The sequence below is a fragment of the Embiotoca jacksoni genome, unplaced genomic scaffold (assembly GCF_022577435.1).
Source record: "Embiotoca jacksoni isolate LCO1_2020_lvr unplaced genomic scaffold, fEmbJac1.0.p SCAF_26, whole genome shotgun sequence".
NCBI classification, from domain to species: domain Eukaryota; kingdom Metazoa; phylum Chordata; class Actinopteri; family Embiotocidae; genus Embiotoca; species Embiotoca jacksoni.
Window position 1 is genome coordinate 1,726,064 of NW_027185377.1, and position 17,118 is coordinate 1,743,181.

Sequence of the window (17,118 nt, forward strand, 5' to 3'; positions counted from 1 at the left end):
TATGGTTAAGAAGCTGTAAGCCGCAGTAAGTGCTTCGCTAGCACAATCACAACAGCACAATCTCCCACGGTGACGCTGGAGCCGGGGTCAAAGACATGTTCAATAAACATCATGTATTCCAGTCTGCGCTGGAACTAATGATGCATCATAGCCGTCTGTTGATCTTTACAATCTTACGTAAGCTGAGAGGGAGCGGTGACATTTCAGGGCCAAAGTAACACGCATGTTTTATTTCTATAAACCAAACCGGGTAAAATCTTGAATGTTTTTATTTTGTGAATTTAAAGGGTCGACGTGTTTTTTTCTCTAACATTTTGCTTTATCTACCTAATTTAATAAGTTTGATGTTTTTTTGTTCCCTTTTTGAGAAATTAAACTTCCACATGTACGACAGGTCTTTGAAAGGAGTTTAAAAGAGAAAAATGTCCAACAAAGTAATACTATTTCATTATTTTCTTTGGTTCCTACGAGAGCTCAAAATCTCAACAGTACCAGACCATAATAATCCAAATGTTTCTGCATGGCTGAAGTGTGACATTTTCGTCTTCTTTTTTTTTTTTTTTTTTTAATTGCTGACCCTTAAAAAAAATCTGACGTTTATTATATTTACACAACACAAACACAAACAGTGAGTCAACAAACAAGGGTTTAATTGGTTGGATGAAGGTCGGAGCAGCTGCTCCTGAGCGACTAGCAGATTCACGATGAGTTCACGGTTAAATGACAAAGTGCTGACATGTCAAAACCACTGAAGACACACAAACACGTCGGGTGTGAACTCACTCTTTAAATTGTATGTTGTGATATAAATCTGCGCTGATTTTGGACATTTCAGACTGGTTAAAATCTCAGAGTCCAACTGGAAACAAGTTTTCGTCTGCTGGTGGGATTCGATGAGGCGACGCTCTCCGTCCTGGAGGAAGTCCACGTGTTTGTAACAGCGTGGGTTTAAACTTGGCTCAACTAATCCCATCTCCCATAATTTCTGTCACTGAGTAAAGTGCATAATAGAGGCATTACATTACGTTTAATCTGGCCTCTATTACAGGGAAGAAATCTTAAAACATCTCTTTACTTTAACCAGCTACTCCTGAAGCTCTCCCACCTTTAAAATGCATATTGGTTTCTTTGACACTTCTTGTGTTTCATTTTATGTATTTTATCTGCTATTCTGCATTTTTTATTTTTATTATACATATATATATATTTTTAAATGTTTCTTTATATGTGGAAAAGCTCCATGTAATTTTTCTTGCTGCACTTTGAGCTGCATTTTTTTGTATGAAAGGTGCAATAGAAATAAAATATTATTATTATTATCATTAATATTAATATTACCAGAAGAGGAAATAAGAGTAGAGGAATCGTGACACTCTGGACCGTTAGGAGCTCGTCTTCAGCAAATCACAGAATAACCGGAGTGGAACAAACACCCGGAGGGCTGGAGGCAGACAAATCCTGCAAATCAGCCACATTCAGAGAAACTTCACACCTATAAGGAGCTGGAGGTTTGATTAAAAAAATATATATTTTTGAATGCTGCAGAGCGAGTGTGCTCAGCTCAGCATGTAGGGAGGCTCCAGTCTGAGCTGCAGCTTGATGACAGCCTGAACAGCCTTAAGGCTCCTTAGACTCTGGAAATGATGCTCGGGCTCAACATCCACTCTTCGTGCTTCTTTGTTTCTAACCTCGTCTTTCTCGTGTCTAGGATCACCAACAAGTTCTTCGATGTCATGATGAGCTCCACAACTCCACCAGCTTTCACTTATCGCCCACCGCTTCAAGCTTTCCCAGCTACACCTGCACCGCCACCACAGCTCCAAGTCCTCGACCATCGACTCACCATCAACCTTCCCAACGTCAACAAACAAACAATCCTCCTCCGAGTTCTGCAATTGAGTCCTTTTCCTTCTTAAGACAAGGACCGAATGTCTCCGAAAAAACTACCTGTCAGTGCATCCAGTAGCCGTTAAGATATTTCAGCTTGGATCAAAACATCAGAGTGATGTAATAACCGACTGCCGGGTTCAGATTTAAAACCGTAGTAGAAGCTGTCGTTGATTTTCACAAAGTGAAGAGAAACACATTGATCTAAGAGTTGGTATCCAAACATGACTCATCTCCACGACCTGTGGCGCTGAGTCATGTTTCTGTTGCTACAGGAAGCAGACGCTGCCTTTTTTTTTCTTCTACGTCCCGCCTACAAAACCGTGATTGGCCGAGAGGTTCCTTCAAACAGCGAGAGCAACACCGGACCAATTAAGAGCCACAGAAAGGAAGTTGTGTGTGCGGCGAGGATTGGGACGGAGGATTTGGTAAAAGTCGAAGCTCTAAAGCAGCAACATATTCATATTCATATTTTATCTCCTCCAGCAGGAGGGAAAAAAAAGGGAGATTCAGTGCAATAATAATAACCAAGTCATCCAAAGCCACCAATCAATTTCTAGTCGAGGCAGAAATGTCACAACAAACAGTACAACACAGTTAAACACACAAACACACACACACAATAGTGTGTGCCAACAACCAAATGCAGCGGAGGAAAGACGAGCGGCCGTGCAAAGACACAATGGAGTTATCCTATTAAGACACAAATCCACAGACGCACACGGAAACACAAACACAATATTGGCACTGACCTTGAAGCTCCAGTAGTTTGGTTGTTGCTGCAGGGGGAGGAGGGAGGGGGAGGGGGAGGGGGCAGGGGGGGCAAAGAGGAGGACAAGGAGACAAGAGGAGGGACGGGGAGGAGGAGGGTGAAAGAGGAGAGAAGAAGAATCCAGAGTCAGACTTTTTCTTTTCTTTTTTTATATCAGGAGTCGAGCTGCAAAACAACACAGAGCAAAAACAAAAACCCACGGAGGAGCTGGAGGAGCGAGAGGAACTGGAGGAGTGAGAGGAACTGGAGGAGCTAGAGGAACTGGAGGAGCTGGAGGAGATGGAGGAGCGAGAGGAACTGGAGGAGCTGGAGGAGCGAGAGGAACTGGAGGAACTGGAGGAGCTGGAGGAGCTAGAGGAACTGGAGGAACTGGAGGAGCTGGAGGAGCTAGAGGAGCTGGAGGAGCTGGAGGAACTGGAGGAGATAGAGGAGCTGGAGGAGATAGAGGAGCTGGAGGAGCTGGAGGAGATAGAGGAGCTGGAGGAGATAGAGGAGCTGGAGGAGCTGGAGGAGATAGAGGAGCTGGAGGAGATAGAGGAGCTGGAGGAGCTGGAGGAGCGTCCGGTTGGAAGCAGAGCCGAGAGAAAAGAACCTGCTTGGTCACTCGGCTCCCGTGTTGAAGATGTGAACGTAACACGGCAAAAGTGTGACTGATGAGGTTTTCCAGCTGCGACACATTGAAGGAACACAAACTGCAGCAAACAAACCAATAAACTGCCGTTGTTTTTATTTATTTTATTTTGTTTTTTTGACTATCGCGGCCTGGTGAGAAAATGATGAGCTAATTATTATGATGATAGCCAGATTAACTTGCGCTGTCCTTCACTGCCGTCGTAATAGGACTTTAATTGCTTGTAATTGCTTCCCAGCAATTAATCAAATGTTTACAGTGACTTCACACACACACACACACACACACACACACACACACACACACACAGTAATGATGGGATGGCGAGCGGTGCTGGCGTGGACCCAGCAGCGGCGTTAAAGCCGTGCCGAGACGGCGGATTAAGAAACGCGTTGAACTGGACGTGGAGCGGAGCCAACGATGAGGTCGAGGTCGACGTCCGTCCGACTCCTCGAAGAACAGCTGACGGATGTTCAGCTGACGGATGTTCATCTGCTAATGTGCGCTTCACGGCCAAAAGCACACGGACAACCCCGTCCAAATACTTTCCAAGAGACTGATTTGAAGCCACGCCCCCTTTTTCCTTTCAATACACCAATCAGAGCTAAGAATGAAGGACAACTTCAGTTTGAAGGATAAAGCTGCCAATATTATATATTTTCTTTATATATCGTCAACAAATCAAGCACGAGCCTGTATGAAAAGGTCCATCTGGATAAAGTTTGATTTGTATTTTCAGCTGTGGATGAATACGAAGTGTGCGCTGTGTTTGTGCACGTGATCCGGCACAACAGCTCGATGTGTTTTTAAAAGTTTGTGGACATCGTAGATCTCTGCGACTCAGAGGAATGACATATATGGGGCTTAAACACACAGAACTTGTTAATTGGGTCAATTAATATTCATTTGGTACAAGAAAGATATAAAACATCAGCAGATTTATTATTCTACCGATAAATACAAAGAGAAGAAGGAGCGGCGCTACTTGAGAAAATGAAAACTGATTATCCTCCACTGAGATAATCACTTTTCTGCAAGCAGTTCTCTGCCGAGTTTTTTTTTTTTTTTTTGTAATCTGCTCATAAATTCTTGTGTTTTGATTTCTAACTTTCATCGTGAAGCCACTCGATTGCCACAAACTACCAATTATTAACGACGGCGGAGAGAAGTGCGATCGGTCAACGAAGGGACGTTGCGTCATCGCCGCAGCATCGTTCGTCTGGCAAAACGTTCTTTGTTCCCCCGCAGAGCCAGGTCTCTAAATGTTCCCAGTTTGATGTGGAGGAACCTCACGACCCAGTGAAACACCCGTCACACTTAAACATGACTGATGCTCTTCAGGCTGAATGTGAGAAAACCGCACCGGTTACAGCAGCACAATAAAACACACACCTTTCCTCCAGTTGTTCACGCTGCTCTTTCAGCTAACGCTTCGGGTATGATTGGTATGCGAGCCATTAAACTCTCTCGTGATTTTCCTGAATGAAAAAGGTAAAAGATAGGAATAAAAGAAGCGACATTCTTTCCCTGAACGTCTTCCTCTCGTTACGTCGGCGAGGAGAATTGAATTGAATAATACAGGAAACAGATCTAAACTCAAGGTCTCCGTCGATAAATAAAATCATATAAAAAGAGATGCGAAGGACGGCGGCGCTCCGGAGAAGTGACCTTGTGTACAATAACGCTGTTATTAGATAGTGAGCTCGGTTTTCAGCAGAAAATTAAATAAAAAATCAAACTGTTTAATCAGAATTTTGAGAAAAGGTAAACGGGGCGGCATCAATACAGGTTTCTGAACAAAACATTTTGTTTTATACTAATTTTATAAAGACCATTTTAAGAAAAAGAAAAATGACATCATTCTTTAGTTTGCTCTCATGCAGTTTAGTGGGGGAGAGTGTAGCCCAGTTTGTTTTCTATGTACTGTACGGGACCTAAATGCCTCACATGCAAATTATCACTGCAAGCTACAATTTACAGATGTACCTTAAACACCTCACATGCACACCGGCTGCTACAATTTACCAATTTCCCCTAAAGGCCTCACACGGAGACGACGAGAACAAACTACAATGACCTGATGTCCCTTAAACGCCTCGCGTGCCTTAGGTCTCCAGTCAGTCAGGTACTGAACGGAGTGATGAGTTTTAAAATGAAAACACGTGAATGTAGGTATCGAGATTTGAAGCAATTCAGTCAGCCCCGTAAAAGTAGAGAAGTTTTCTCCTCAGCCGTCGGACAGACGAGTTTAAACTCCGCAGCTACTCTGATTACAGAAGTTCAACCTACTACAGTCGTCATTACTACAAAAAATCAAAACAAATAATGATTCCCATGAAAGCGTCCTCCTCTCCGAGCAGCTCCGGGTCGGTTTACCTTCCTGACATCCAAACATCCTCTCGCTCTCAGATTCTCAGGGTTTCGTGTCTTCAACACAAAACGTCTGCAAATCCACAAAAAGCTGTCGCATCAAACGACTCGCAGCTATTTCACAAAGTGAGAGCAGAGCGCCAATTGATCTGCGTAAAGCCGTTTTCCACAGCGTTTCTGAGCACCATCAAATATTCATGAGCAAATAAGGAGCACCGAAAGTTTAAATTTCTGAATGAAAAATATTATTTGTTGGAGAGGCTGATTGAGAAAATACGTTTTCAGGGCTTTTTATTTTCCACATCACAGCACAGGTGACTTAATGCTGGTTAGATTTAAATTTAATCACAAACCTTCATAATTAAATGAAGGTGTAGGAGGAACGTAATGTTTGAGCAGCTGCTCTGGGATATTTTCTCTCCTCAAATCTCAGTTGTGACTTTTGAAAAAAGCCGTCTGACTTTTCTTCTGAATATGGAGCAAAAAGAAAAAACTGATTTTGGGAAAACAAAGAGCTCCGCCGGCCTGTTGGGCGGCCGTGACCCAGATTTCAGAGCTCCATGTGGCTCCGAGGCCTCCGTCCAAGTCTGGTGACCAAAACACCTGATCTGATGCCCGGCAGCCTCGTTCTGCTGCAACCAGACACAAACTGATCTGTCAATCAAACATTCAAAACCACACGAGTCGTCCGAAACTATGTTTTTGCCTTTCTGTCCTTTAACTCGGCTTTTTTTCGAATTTTACTCCGAAAATATTTACAATTTCATTATCAGCCACTGAACTGTTAAAATTTCAGAGTTCACCTTTTTTTTTTTTTTTTAAGGAAAAGAGAAACTTTCATTGTTTTGAACTTCAAACATCCCGACATGGTTCAACTTCAATAAGCATTAAAGGAAACCGATAAAGAAGCAGATTTGCAGTTTTGCATTCAGCTCCAACAAAGTTATTTTTTTTATCATTATTAGTACATGTTGGCCTTTATTGTTCCATCAAAGCATTCAGTATGAGGTGCAATCAAAACGTTCAGAGACGTGTTCCTGTGATGCGCACGGAGGAGGAGGAAGCTGCAACCTTCATGAGGAAGTATTCACAGTCGTCTCCTGATCAACATCATCACTGAGTTCCTCACGTTGTTGTGACCGCTGATACGTGAACATTTGGGATTTCATTCACGGACCTGAAACTGGAGCAGAGAAACATCAGATTTTGGGGTCAAACTCTGTGAATGTTCAACCGAGACCCTCGAAACGCTTCAGGAAGTCTCCGGCGATGAAGCCACGAGCCGGGCGAGGTGTTTCTGAGTGACGTTCACGTTTCAAGAGGGGGCGGAGCTTCAGCGTCAGGAGGTCAGGAGACACCAGCTGGGTTTTCTTTGACGTTGGTTGTGTCACCGTGAATTCGTCCCCCAGAGTCAGACCGTCAACACCGAGTTCCACTGGGATCTTCTGAGGCGTCTGAGGGGAAAACATTCACTGCAAAACCACCTGAACTGTGGCGCCATGGCAACAGGGTTCTCCGACATGACAACGCGCTGGCGCACCCTCCTCACTCACTGGATCGATGATAATATTCAGGACTTCCAGGTAATTGTAGTAAATATTCCCTGAGCTTTGGGTGTTTTATAAAATTCTGGTTCTGACAGACAGTTTGCAGAATATTCTGACTCATCTTCGTCTCGGTGCGACGAATCTCATCTCGTCTCTTCTCGTCGGGCAGCAGCGAGAGAAGAAGACAAACATCAGCCGAGTGGACTTTCAGATCACCTGGTCCTTAAAATACCATCCGGTAACCAAGGAAACATCAGCTGCTGACCTCATGGGCAGACCGACCGGGTCATCAGGTGTTCGTCTGTTCAAACACTTCAACACAAAAATCACTCCAGCGTCACCTCGTCGACTCTCTGATTACTTCATCTTCATCTCCAACAAGCTGCAACGCTTCATCTCGCAGTTCTGAGAGGCTGAAGCTAATGAATGTGTTGGTGGAGCCAAATGAGGACCGTTACCACGGTGATCTTTAACAGTTTTCATCCATTTCTTGTCGGGACCAGAAGAAGCTGCTTTTCTTTGCCGCACGAACAAGAAGACAAAGATGATGTGAATGAAACAATTTTGAGGTTTTCCATCAATAAGTTTACTTTCTGACTCTTTTCTTTCCAAAGATGAATCCTGTGCAGGATTTATTTCTTAATATTTAGAAGTAAAAAACATCTGTAACCTCCAGCCGGATTCGTGACTTCAACTTTGCAGCATCTCAGCGCCGTTGCTGATTATTACAAACTGACAGCTGGGAAATTGGTGTTAATATCATCACCTCTCCTCAGAATTACTGCGACAGTCGCAAACAGCTGATAATCTGTGCGCCCGCTGCGTTATAATCCCTCATACGTCTCCGCCGTGGAATCACCTGCTCCGTTCATTCACCTTTAAATTGGGGGAGGAGAAAAATAAAATAAAATCTTCGGCCCCCGAGTCGCTCAGCGGATAATTTTAATGCACCAACAAGCGGACATTTTTTTGGAACATAAAGCCCGTCTCATCTCCCACAAACAGCCGCGATGCGCCGTGACTCGGTGATTACTGCCCGCAATATTTCTCAATCACTTGAGCTGAAATCCCAAAGCGGCCGTACGCACCGAGAGACAGGACGGGAGGAGGGAGGGGGAGGGAGGGGAGGGGAAGGAGGGGGGGGAGACATGCACGCCTGACCTGCATGCCAAGTAGCCATCTTTACACCCTCCTCCTCTTCCTCCTCCTCCTCTTCATCACTCACAGTCTGCCTTGCTTCCTCTCCAGCCCCCCGAAAACACACGCACACACACACACACACACACACACACACACACACACACACACACACACACACACACACTCTGTGTTTCCTCTCTGCTTCCTCTCACGCCTTCCACCAAACACACATGAACGCACACCATCATCGCTGCGGCAGCTCAGACACACCTGGCGTTCAACCTCACCTGCCTGCACACACACACACACACACACACACACACACACACACACACACACACACACACACACACACACACAGACCCTACCCTAAACACACACACACACACACACACACACACACACACACACACACACACACACAGACCCTACCCTAAAGACACACACACACACACACACACACACACACACACACACACACACACACACACACACACAGACCCTCCCCTAAACACACACACACACGCCAAGCAGGAATGTTAGAGGAGACGAGTTGTGTGGTCATCACCTGACTTTACATCACCTTTACCACACACACACACACACACACACACACACACACACACACACACACACACACACACACACACACTCCTGTACTTCACTCCATCATCTCTCATGCAGCAGCAGCAGCAGCAGCGTCACACATTCACGATGAGGATGCAAAGGACGACAGAGTTACCGTAGCTACTTAGCGTTGACGGCGCGTCCTCCCGCTCCGTCCTCCTCCCTCTTCCTCCTCCTCCCCCCTCTCCATGTTTTGCTTCTTTTTTTTGTGTGTGTCACTGCGGTTTCTGTGTCTTTCCCGCGCCCCGAGGATCTGCCAGAGTCCCCCCTCGCCTCGCTGGTACCCGTAGTAGCGCCTGAGAGGCAGTTAGTCCTGCCCCTCTTCCTCCTCCTCCTCCTCCTCCCCCTCTCTCTTTCTCGCTCTCTCACCTCCTGTCTGTCAGTCTATCTCACCTCTCATCCCTGACATGAGCGATTCAGAAAAAAAAGAAAAGCAACCTCCCTCTGTCCTTCTCTGGCTCTCTCTGTCGTTCTCTCTCGGTACAGCGTGTGCCTCCCTTCCAAAAAGCCCAGGCATTGCCAACCATATGATATCACTCAGTTGCCTTATATGGAGGAAAAACGGTGGGTTGCCATGACGACAGCAGACTCCACCTGTTTCTCCATCACACTCTCTCTCTTGTCTCTCTCTGGGTCTCAAGTCCACTTTTTTTTCATCAGGCGATAGATGAAGTAAATAAACACAGCACATGGAGAACGAAGAGAGGAGGAGGAGGAGGAGGGAGGAAGATGTGACAGACAGAAGCTGAAGGAAAGAAATACAAGAGAGCAGGCTTGAAGATATACTTTTTTTTTTCTGCCCTCCAGCAGTGACAGTGAGGAGATCAATACCGGTGTCACGTCTGTGTTAAATACAGAAACAGGTAATCAAAAGTATTCGAAGGCAGAGAGAGAAAAATAAAAAAAAAGAAGCCGGCTGTCAAAAGGAAGATGGAGACGAGCGACTCGTTTGAAAACGATGAAGACGCAGGTTTTTAAACTCGCATTCAGAGAGTCTCACTCAGTGGTTCACTTGAAAGGTGAAACAAATAGTTTGAGGATAAAAAAAAAATAAAATAATAATAATAAAAAAGAGTCTTTGGCTCCTTCCTCTGATCCGCTGGTCAATCATGGCTGAACGTTGCGTCATTACTTTCAGAGACTTAAAGAAATGGTCCGCCTCAAACCCGTCTAGTCTAAAAGGTGGTGAGAGGAGGTTTTTCAAAGCGATCCGAACATCAGACGAACACTTCTGATGTCCCACACTGGCCCATCTTTACTTGTTGGAACTATTTCTGGTGAACGACAGCCGGTGAGAGCGACTCATCTCAGCTTTGCCAGGCGTGTAACCCAGTACCTGGATTTGGCCTAGTTTTGGTTTATCTGTGCACAGAAGAACCCAAACTAGGCCAAATCCACTGTTGTGGTCCTGGAAAAAAAAAAAAAAAAACCTAGTTGAGTCTCTCGGTTGGCGTCCTTGTGGGAGAGTCAGACAACAGACACTCAGTGGACCGATCGGATGAGTCAGCTGCTTCTCACTTACAGAGGCTACAGTGTTTACGCACACTTCACTAACACATTTAAATATCTGTATCATTGACTTATTTTCTGTCCCTCTTCATTAAAGCTTGTCAGACAGGTTCAGAGGAGTTCAGATAAATCCCCCGACAAGCTCTACTGTAGGGCGGCACAATTAATCCTAATAATTAATGGGGGGGAAAAAAAAGCAATAAACATTTATATTGAAAAAGAAACCGTCATTCTCATTTTATCCAGAATCGCACCGTGTTGGTCTGAAGTGGACATTAAACTTGAATCACCATGAGACTCACGTTGTATAAATCAGACGGCTGCAGAAGCGTAGCTGGTTGCAGTTTTATTCTTTAGGAGATAGCCACGCTAGCTTTATGCTAAGCTACGCTAACCACGCCCTGCAGCTACGAGTGTACAAACACACGTGAATTCTTCTCAAGAAGGAAAATAAGCACACGTCCCTCAATGTTGAATTATTCCTCAGAGGCAAACGGAGGCAAAGCTGCAGCCGGCTGCTCTGACCATCTGTCACAGGTATCACGTCAAGAGATGTCTGCTGATTGATGGCAGGGAGGGAGGGGGGGGGGGAGAGAGAGGGAGGGAGGGGGGGAGAGAGAGGGAGAGGGAGGGAGGAGAGAGAGGGAGAGAGAGAGAGAGGGAGGGAGGGAGGGAGGGGGAGGAGATCCGATGCGGTTTAATATTTCACATTCTGACATCTTCTCACCGACTCACTTAAGTCCTTTTCTTCGTATTCTATCGCCGCCTCTTTCAGATAATAAGCACTAAAAAAAGTGTCCATTACTGACCCGGTGAGCGCCCATAAAAATGCCTGTGCTGTGTGTGTGTGTGTGTGTGTGAGTGTGTGTGTGTGTGTGTGTGTGTGTGTGTGTGTGTGTGTGTGTGCTGTGTGTGTGTGGTGTGTGTGTGTGTGTGTGGTGTGTGTGTGTGTGTGTGTGTGTGTGTGTGTGTGGTGTGTGTGTGTGTGTGTGTGTGTGTGTGTGTGTGTGTGTGTGTGTGTGTGTGTGTGTGAGTGAGTGTGTGTGTGTGTGTGGTGTGTGTGTGTGTGTGTGGTGTGTGTGTGTGTGTGTGTGGTGTGTGTGTGTGGTGTGTGTGTGTGTGGTGTGTGTGTGTGTGTGTGTGTGTGTGTGTGTGTGTGTGTGTGTGTGTGTGTGTGTGGTGTGTGTGTGTGTGTGTGTGTCGCCCCCGGAGGCATCGCGCCACATAATGCGGCCTGTGTGGGTTTCTGAGCCCACCGACGTGCAGTTATTATCTCTCAGGAAGAAAATGTTCACATGTGGAAACAGAAAGCACTCAGAGAGCTGGTTTCTCCCCCCGAGGCGGCACTCCGCTCGACATCCGTTACTGTACCAGATCTGCATCAAACATTTTTTTTTTTTTTAACGACGTCACAAAGTTACGCATCATCTCGGTGTTGAGAAGTCTGTAGAAGATTTCTGAAGACACTGATTTAACTGAATGAATTTGTCGCCTGTGATCTGCGTCGGTAGCTGTGGGCTCAGTAGATGTACGAGGTTGGATCGGCGTGTTCAGAGACGGCTCCTGTTGTGCGTGAACGATGCACAGCACCGAGCAGGAGGAAGCTACGACCCCGAAGAGGAAGTCTCAGATTCTGTTGTCTGATCTAAATCTACGCTCCAGTTACTCGTTTTTGTGAATGCAAGTTTTCCTTTTACGCACGTGAGCGCAAAGTAAAGTTTGTAACAGCAGAGAGAAGTTTTAGGGAGCCAAACTCGTGTGGTAGTCGAGTCGTTGTGTTACAGAACCGTGTTGCACTAAAAAACAGCTAAACACAAGTAAACAACCAGCTAACAATGCTAACAACCTGCTAACAACGCTAACAACCCTCAGAAGGTCCCGGTGGAACTCGGTGTTGACAGTCTGACCCTGGGGGACAAATTCACGGTGACACAACCAACGTCAAAGAAAAGCCACCCGGGGTTAATCGAGCTGACTGGGATCGTAATAGTTAGCATCGTTTCCACTCATCTGTATAAAAACAGCTGCTTGAAACTAAGGAAATTGTTGTAATTCTTTCTAAACTTTAATGAGTGTCTGTCTACAAATATCGAACGTTAGAAATGAAACCAGGTGGATGTTGTTGAAACGTTTTCAGTCAAACGGGATAAAACAGACTCGTCTGTCCTTCTATTTTAAGACCCAATAAGCTCGGCGGTTTGATCGTCTGCGGTTTGTATTCCACTTGTTTTAGTATCTGCATCTCTGATGAAAATAATCATACAACAGTATAAACAGCTTGTGTATTATCTCGTGTGCAGCCTGTTTCCTGCACACTTTCAAACCTCTCCGGTTTTTTTCGGTCCCCTGATGATTTTCAGTGTTTTTTTTTCTCTTCATCTCCTCAGAGGACTGTTTGCTGTGCGCTCTGCACTTCATGACTTAATATGAAAGAAAAAATACTTGCAAGCTAACTGACTGATAATAAGACACACAACAGTATTAGACCTGATTAAAGTGGTGCAGCGTGCAGGAGCGTCCTGCAGCAACGACGGTCCTCAGGAGGGTTCCAGGAAACAACAAAATGATCCAACCTTCTGTTTTTATGGAATTTAATTGAGCGTAAGATTCTGTACGTTGCTCATTAACGAGGATTTTGGAAGCACGACCTCCACTTATGTGGATATAAATACTCATGTTGCCATGGCAAAACAACAACATTAAAGTGGTCCGTGTTGTTGTGTTTGTGGATGTGGGCGTGGAGCTACCTGTCGGCCGACGGGAGCCGAGCCCTGCGACAGGCTGCCAGGGCTGTTGGAGTACTTGATCTTCTGGAGGTCCATGAGGGCGTCCCGCTGCCGCTCGATGTCCGCCTTGTGGATGCTGTTCAGGGCCTCCAGGCTCTTGGCGGCCACCGAGTTGTGCCGGCGGTCCAGCGAGGACGACGTGAAGCCCCCGTTGGTGTTGTCGGGGAACCGCCGGGCCCCGCGGCCGCCGCTGGCCGCCAGGGTGTGGTAATCCCGCGGGAATTCGGCATCGCCAGCAGAGATCATGGGACCCTTTCTCTTCTCTCGACCTGCAGCCAGGTGATGGGGGGAGGGAGGGGGGGGAATTAAAGAGACAGAGGAGGAGAGGGGGACAGAAAGTGAAGGCGTGAGCAGCGAGATAATAATATAACAATAATATCTGAGAAGAGCTGAAACAAAAACAGGGTTTTTTCTTCCATTATAAGGCTTCGGTGCAGCAATAAAATCATTGTGGAGGACATCCGAACTTCCTGAAACGACTTCTCCCACATGGTATTGTTGTATTTGGACTTCTTCAGTGAGTTTTTTTTCTTGAAGCTTTTTGGTTTCGTTCATTTATCTGCTCCAGTTTACACAGATAAGGTGAAAATAATGTTCAAATAGGATGTGGAGTTGCATATTTTGAACATCAGTATTCGGTTTGATCTGTAGACTGTGGATGAAAGTGGACGTTGTTTCCGGATCTGACAAGTGAAGCCAACAAGGAGCTGTCGTAAAGTGCAATACCACTGAGTGCCACTAGGGTTTGGCTACAGAAAGGCTCTGGCTCACAAACCGATGGGTGGCGTGACAGTTGGTCGCCGCTTGGTTTGATCCATCCAACCCAAACAACTTCCCGTTTGTACTTTGACCTCCTTCTTCGACTCTGGTCATACATGCGTGTACTTTTCACGCCGAAGCTAGGCAAAACATGAAACTGACACAATGCCCTCTAGTGGACCGGAAAGTGTATTACATGTAAACAAAACTATGAAAACAAAAAGAAAACACAACATGGCTCAATTTTATAAAACTGATTGAGGGGTCTCCGACTGATGAGTTTCACTTTTTTTTTTTTTTTTTTTTTTTTTTTAAAGCAGATTTCATGAAATGAACAGAAGCCTAAAAGGTGGAAAATCAGTCTCCATTAGAAACATAAGAAAAACAGCAGTGATGTGAAGTGCGTGTGGTTTACGAGCAGATGTGCTGAGGTGCTTTGAAATGATCATTACACTGTGAGAAAGTGGGATAGTCGGTGTTAATGTCACAGCACACCTCACAGCACAAACGCTGCTGTGTGAAACACACTGTAGTGTTAATAGGTTGGACCTGGAGGCGCGTCAGCTGACCAGCGCCGGCCGTTAAAGTGGGAACTAACGAGGAGGCGGTGACACCCGAGCGCTGATTCTGTCCTCCCGCTGTCTGCACGGCGACAAGCTTTCTCTGTTCTCTCGGCCCGAACACACGCTCCTCTTCCTCTTACATACGTGTGCACACGCACACGCGAGAGCAACACGAGAACACAAACACGCCCCACGGCAATAAACCTCTGGTGAAAACCAGTGGGAACATCTGTCTGCTCCGACAACCGGCGCTGTCCTGGAAACCCAGAGGAAAAAAAAAAAAAAAAAAGGTGCCGCACAGTACAAATCTTCTGCTATCATGTGACGGCAGAAGAGTCTCACGTGTCAGATCGAGTCGGGGAGAAGTGACATGCACGGAGACGACGGGTGGGTGGATGGGGAGAGAGGGGTTAGCGCCCTCTGGTGGCCACAGGCACGTAAAGCAGAGCTGCCTGGGGTGAAGGTGGTCAGGTGCAGGAAGTGTCCTGTTTAAAAAGAGATGGGGACAGAGAGGGAGGGAGAGGATGGAGGGAGGCCTTATTTCATACCAGAAAAAGATTCTGTACTTTACACATGGAGGTGGTGACAAAATAAAGCAAAATTATAACCGAGTTTAGTAGGTGTTAGGAAGACTTCCTGCTCTGAGTTGTATCTTATGTAAAAAGGCACAAAACTGGAAAAAGCTGTTAAATTTTAAGATGAAGTTGCAGAAGTTATATCTGTTTATATGTGAAGCACTGCATGTAATTCTTTTGCTGTGAAGAACTTTGAGCTGCATTTCTTGTATGAAAGGTGCCATACAAATAAAATGTATTATTATTATCATTATTAAATAAAAGGGGATGAAATTGGCTGCAAATATAAGAAAATGTTAAGATTTGTTGACAGTTTTATAAAATTCGATTTCACGAAGCGTTGTAGAACATGTACTTCCCGTTACTGCGATAAAATGACGAGTGTTGATTATTTAACTTGTGTAGATTCGATTTTTCACCTCCAAAGTTTTCAACTAATTTTTATCATAGATTGATCGAGTTTTGTGCTTTTTCCTACATTTCTTTTCAACGTCTTAAACACTTAGTGCTGCTACTGATGCTTTTCTTCTCCCCACTGTCACCTCTGATTACAAGAAATACATTATTCACCCGGCTCACGTTGAACTCTGATAACCGGCTGCCTGAGTGAGACGCAGGTCTCTGATGTCTTTGTTCAACATCTGTCAACATCATTATTCTGCAGACACGGTTTCCTTCAGGTAAAGAAAATCCGGCAGCAGAGCAGCTCGCCTGCTGACGCCGCTGTCAGACAAATCATCGCTCACACCGGACAGGAGAGGAGGTGGTTTTAACCCCGACAGAGCTTCAAACAGAAACCCACCGCCGGGACTTATTACGGGAAAACGGGGACGTACGAGTGTACGCCGACCTCCGATCGGAAGTCGGCGGTTCAACTTTCAGCCACATCGGGGAAACTTTCTCTCACCTATTTTTTTCTGCAGCCAGATTGGAAGTGAAGCATCGTAGAGGTAAATCACATGAACTGTAGCGTCTCTATTGATCCTCTTATTTGCCGGCTGAGCAGCGGAGACGCACCGAAGCGAGACCTTTAACTTCATTAGTTAGCAGTTAACAAACTCGAAGCCGCAGACTGCTGCATAAACATTAGGAGGTTACACTTTTTATTGGAAATCAATCTAGCCGCGAACCCTAGTAACCAAACTATTAAACATCAGCGCCACTAAGAAAGATTATTCATCTACTAAATGAGAATATGAGTCAGACACCGAGATTAACATTTATTGACTCCATATTTCATGATAGAAGTTGAATGGGAGTCTATGGAGCCGCAGGCTTTTTGGAGCCGACCTCTAGTGGCACTCGGTGGTATTACAGCTGCAGGCACCTGATTTTATATATATATCATGGTATGTTACATGGAAATATATATATATATTGTATATATATATATTTCCATGTAACATACCATGATACTTTGCTGCCTCCATGTTTAAGAAAGTTCCCGTTGCGTGTTTATGTTAAAAGGATCTTTTTCATTCCTTCCTGTGAACCTGAAATGTTCCCTGTCGGTGGACTCAGCCTGACAATATTTGGAGCTGTCTGAATAAAAAAAACAAAAAAAAAAGCAAGTGTGATAGTGGTCACAGATGTAAGTCTTCTGATAGGACAGCAGCAGCATGCCGGTGAGTCTCCATGGCAGAGGGTTATAAAACAGAGGGAACACAGACAAGAGCTTGTCACTGTAATTTATGCGAAGCCTTTAGCAAGCCCCTACGATTTGTGTTGGGTGGTGGGTGGTGGTGGAGTGGGTGGTGGAGTGGGTGGGGAGACTGTATGTGGGACAAAGAGATGCTATATTTTACCAGGAGAAGGAGAGCTGGTCATCTGCTGCAATTCCTGCTGGAATTTACCGTGCAGGTCTTTCTTAAAAACAACCAATGATGCAACAACGTCCGTCCTACATTTTAAATGGGATTCATCTGGGACAGCCGTTTGGTGAAAGTGTGGGC

At 45.4% G+C, this 17,118-nt stretch overlaps 1 protein-coding gene across 1 annotated transcript in view; it reads right to left on the bottom strand.

The window, feature by feature from the left end:
- Positions 1 to 17,118, bottom strand: part of srcin1b (SRC kinase signaling inhibitor 1b) — a 78,725-nt gene that overhangs the window by 33,399 nt on the left and 28,208 nt on the right. The window contains 2 exon segments of the mRNA XM_069160001.1: positions 2,640 to 2,666; positions 13,231 to 13,538. Coding sequence (XP_069016102.1) covers positions 2,640 to 2,666; positions 13,231 to 13,538 — 335 coding nt within the window.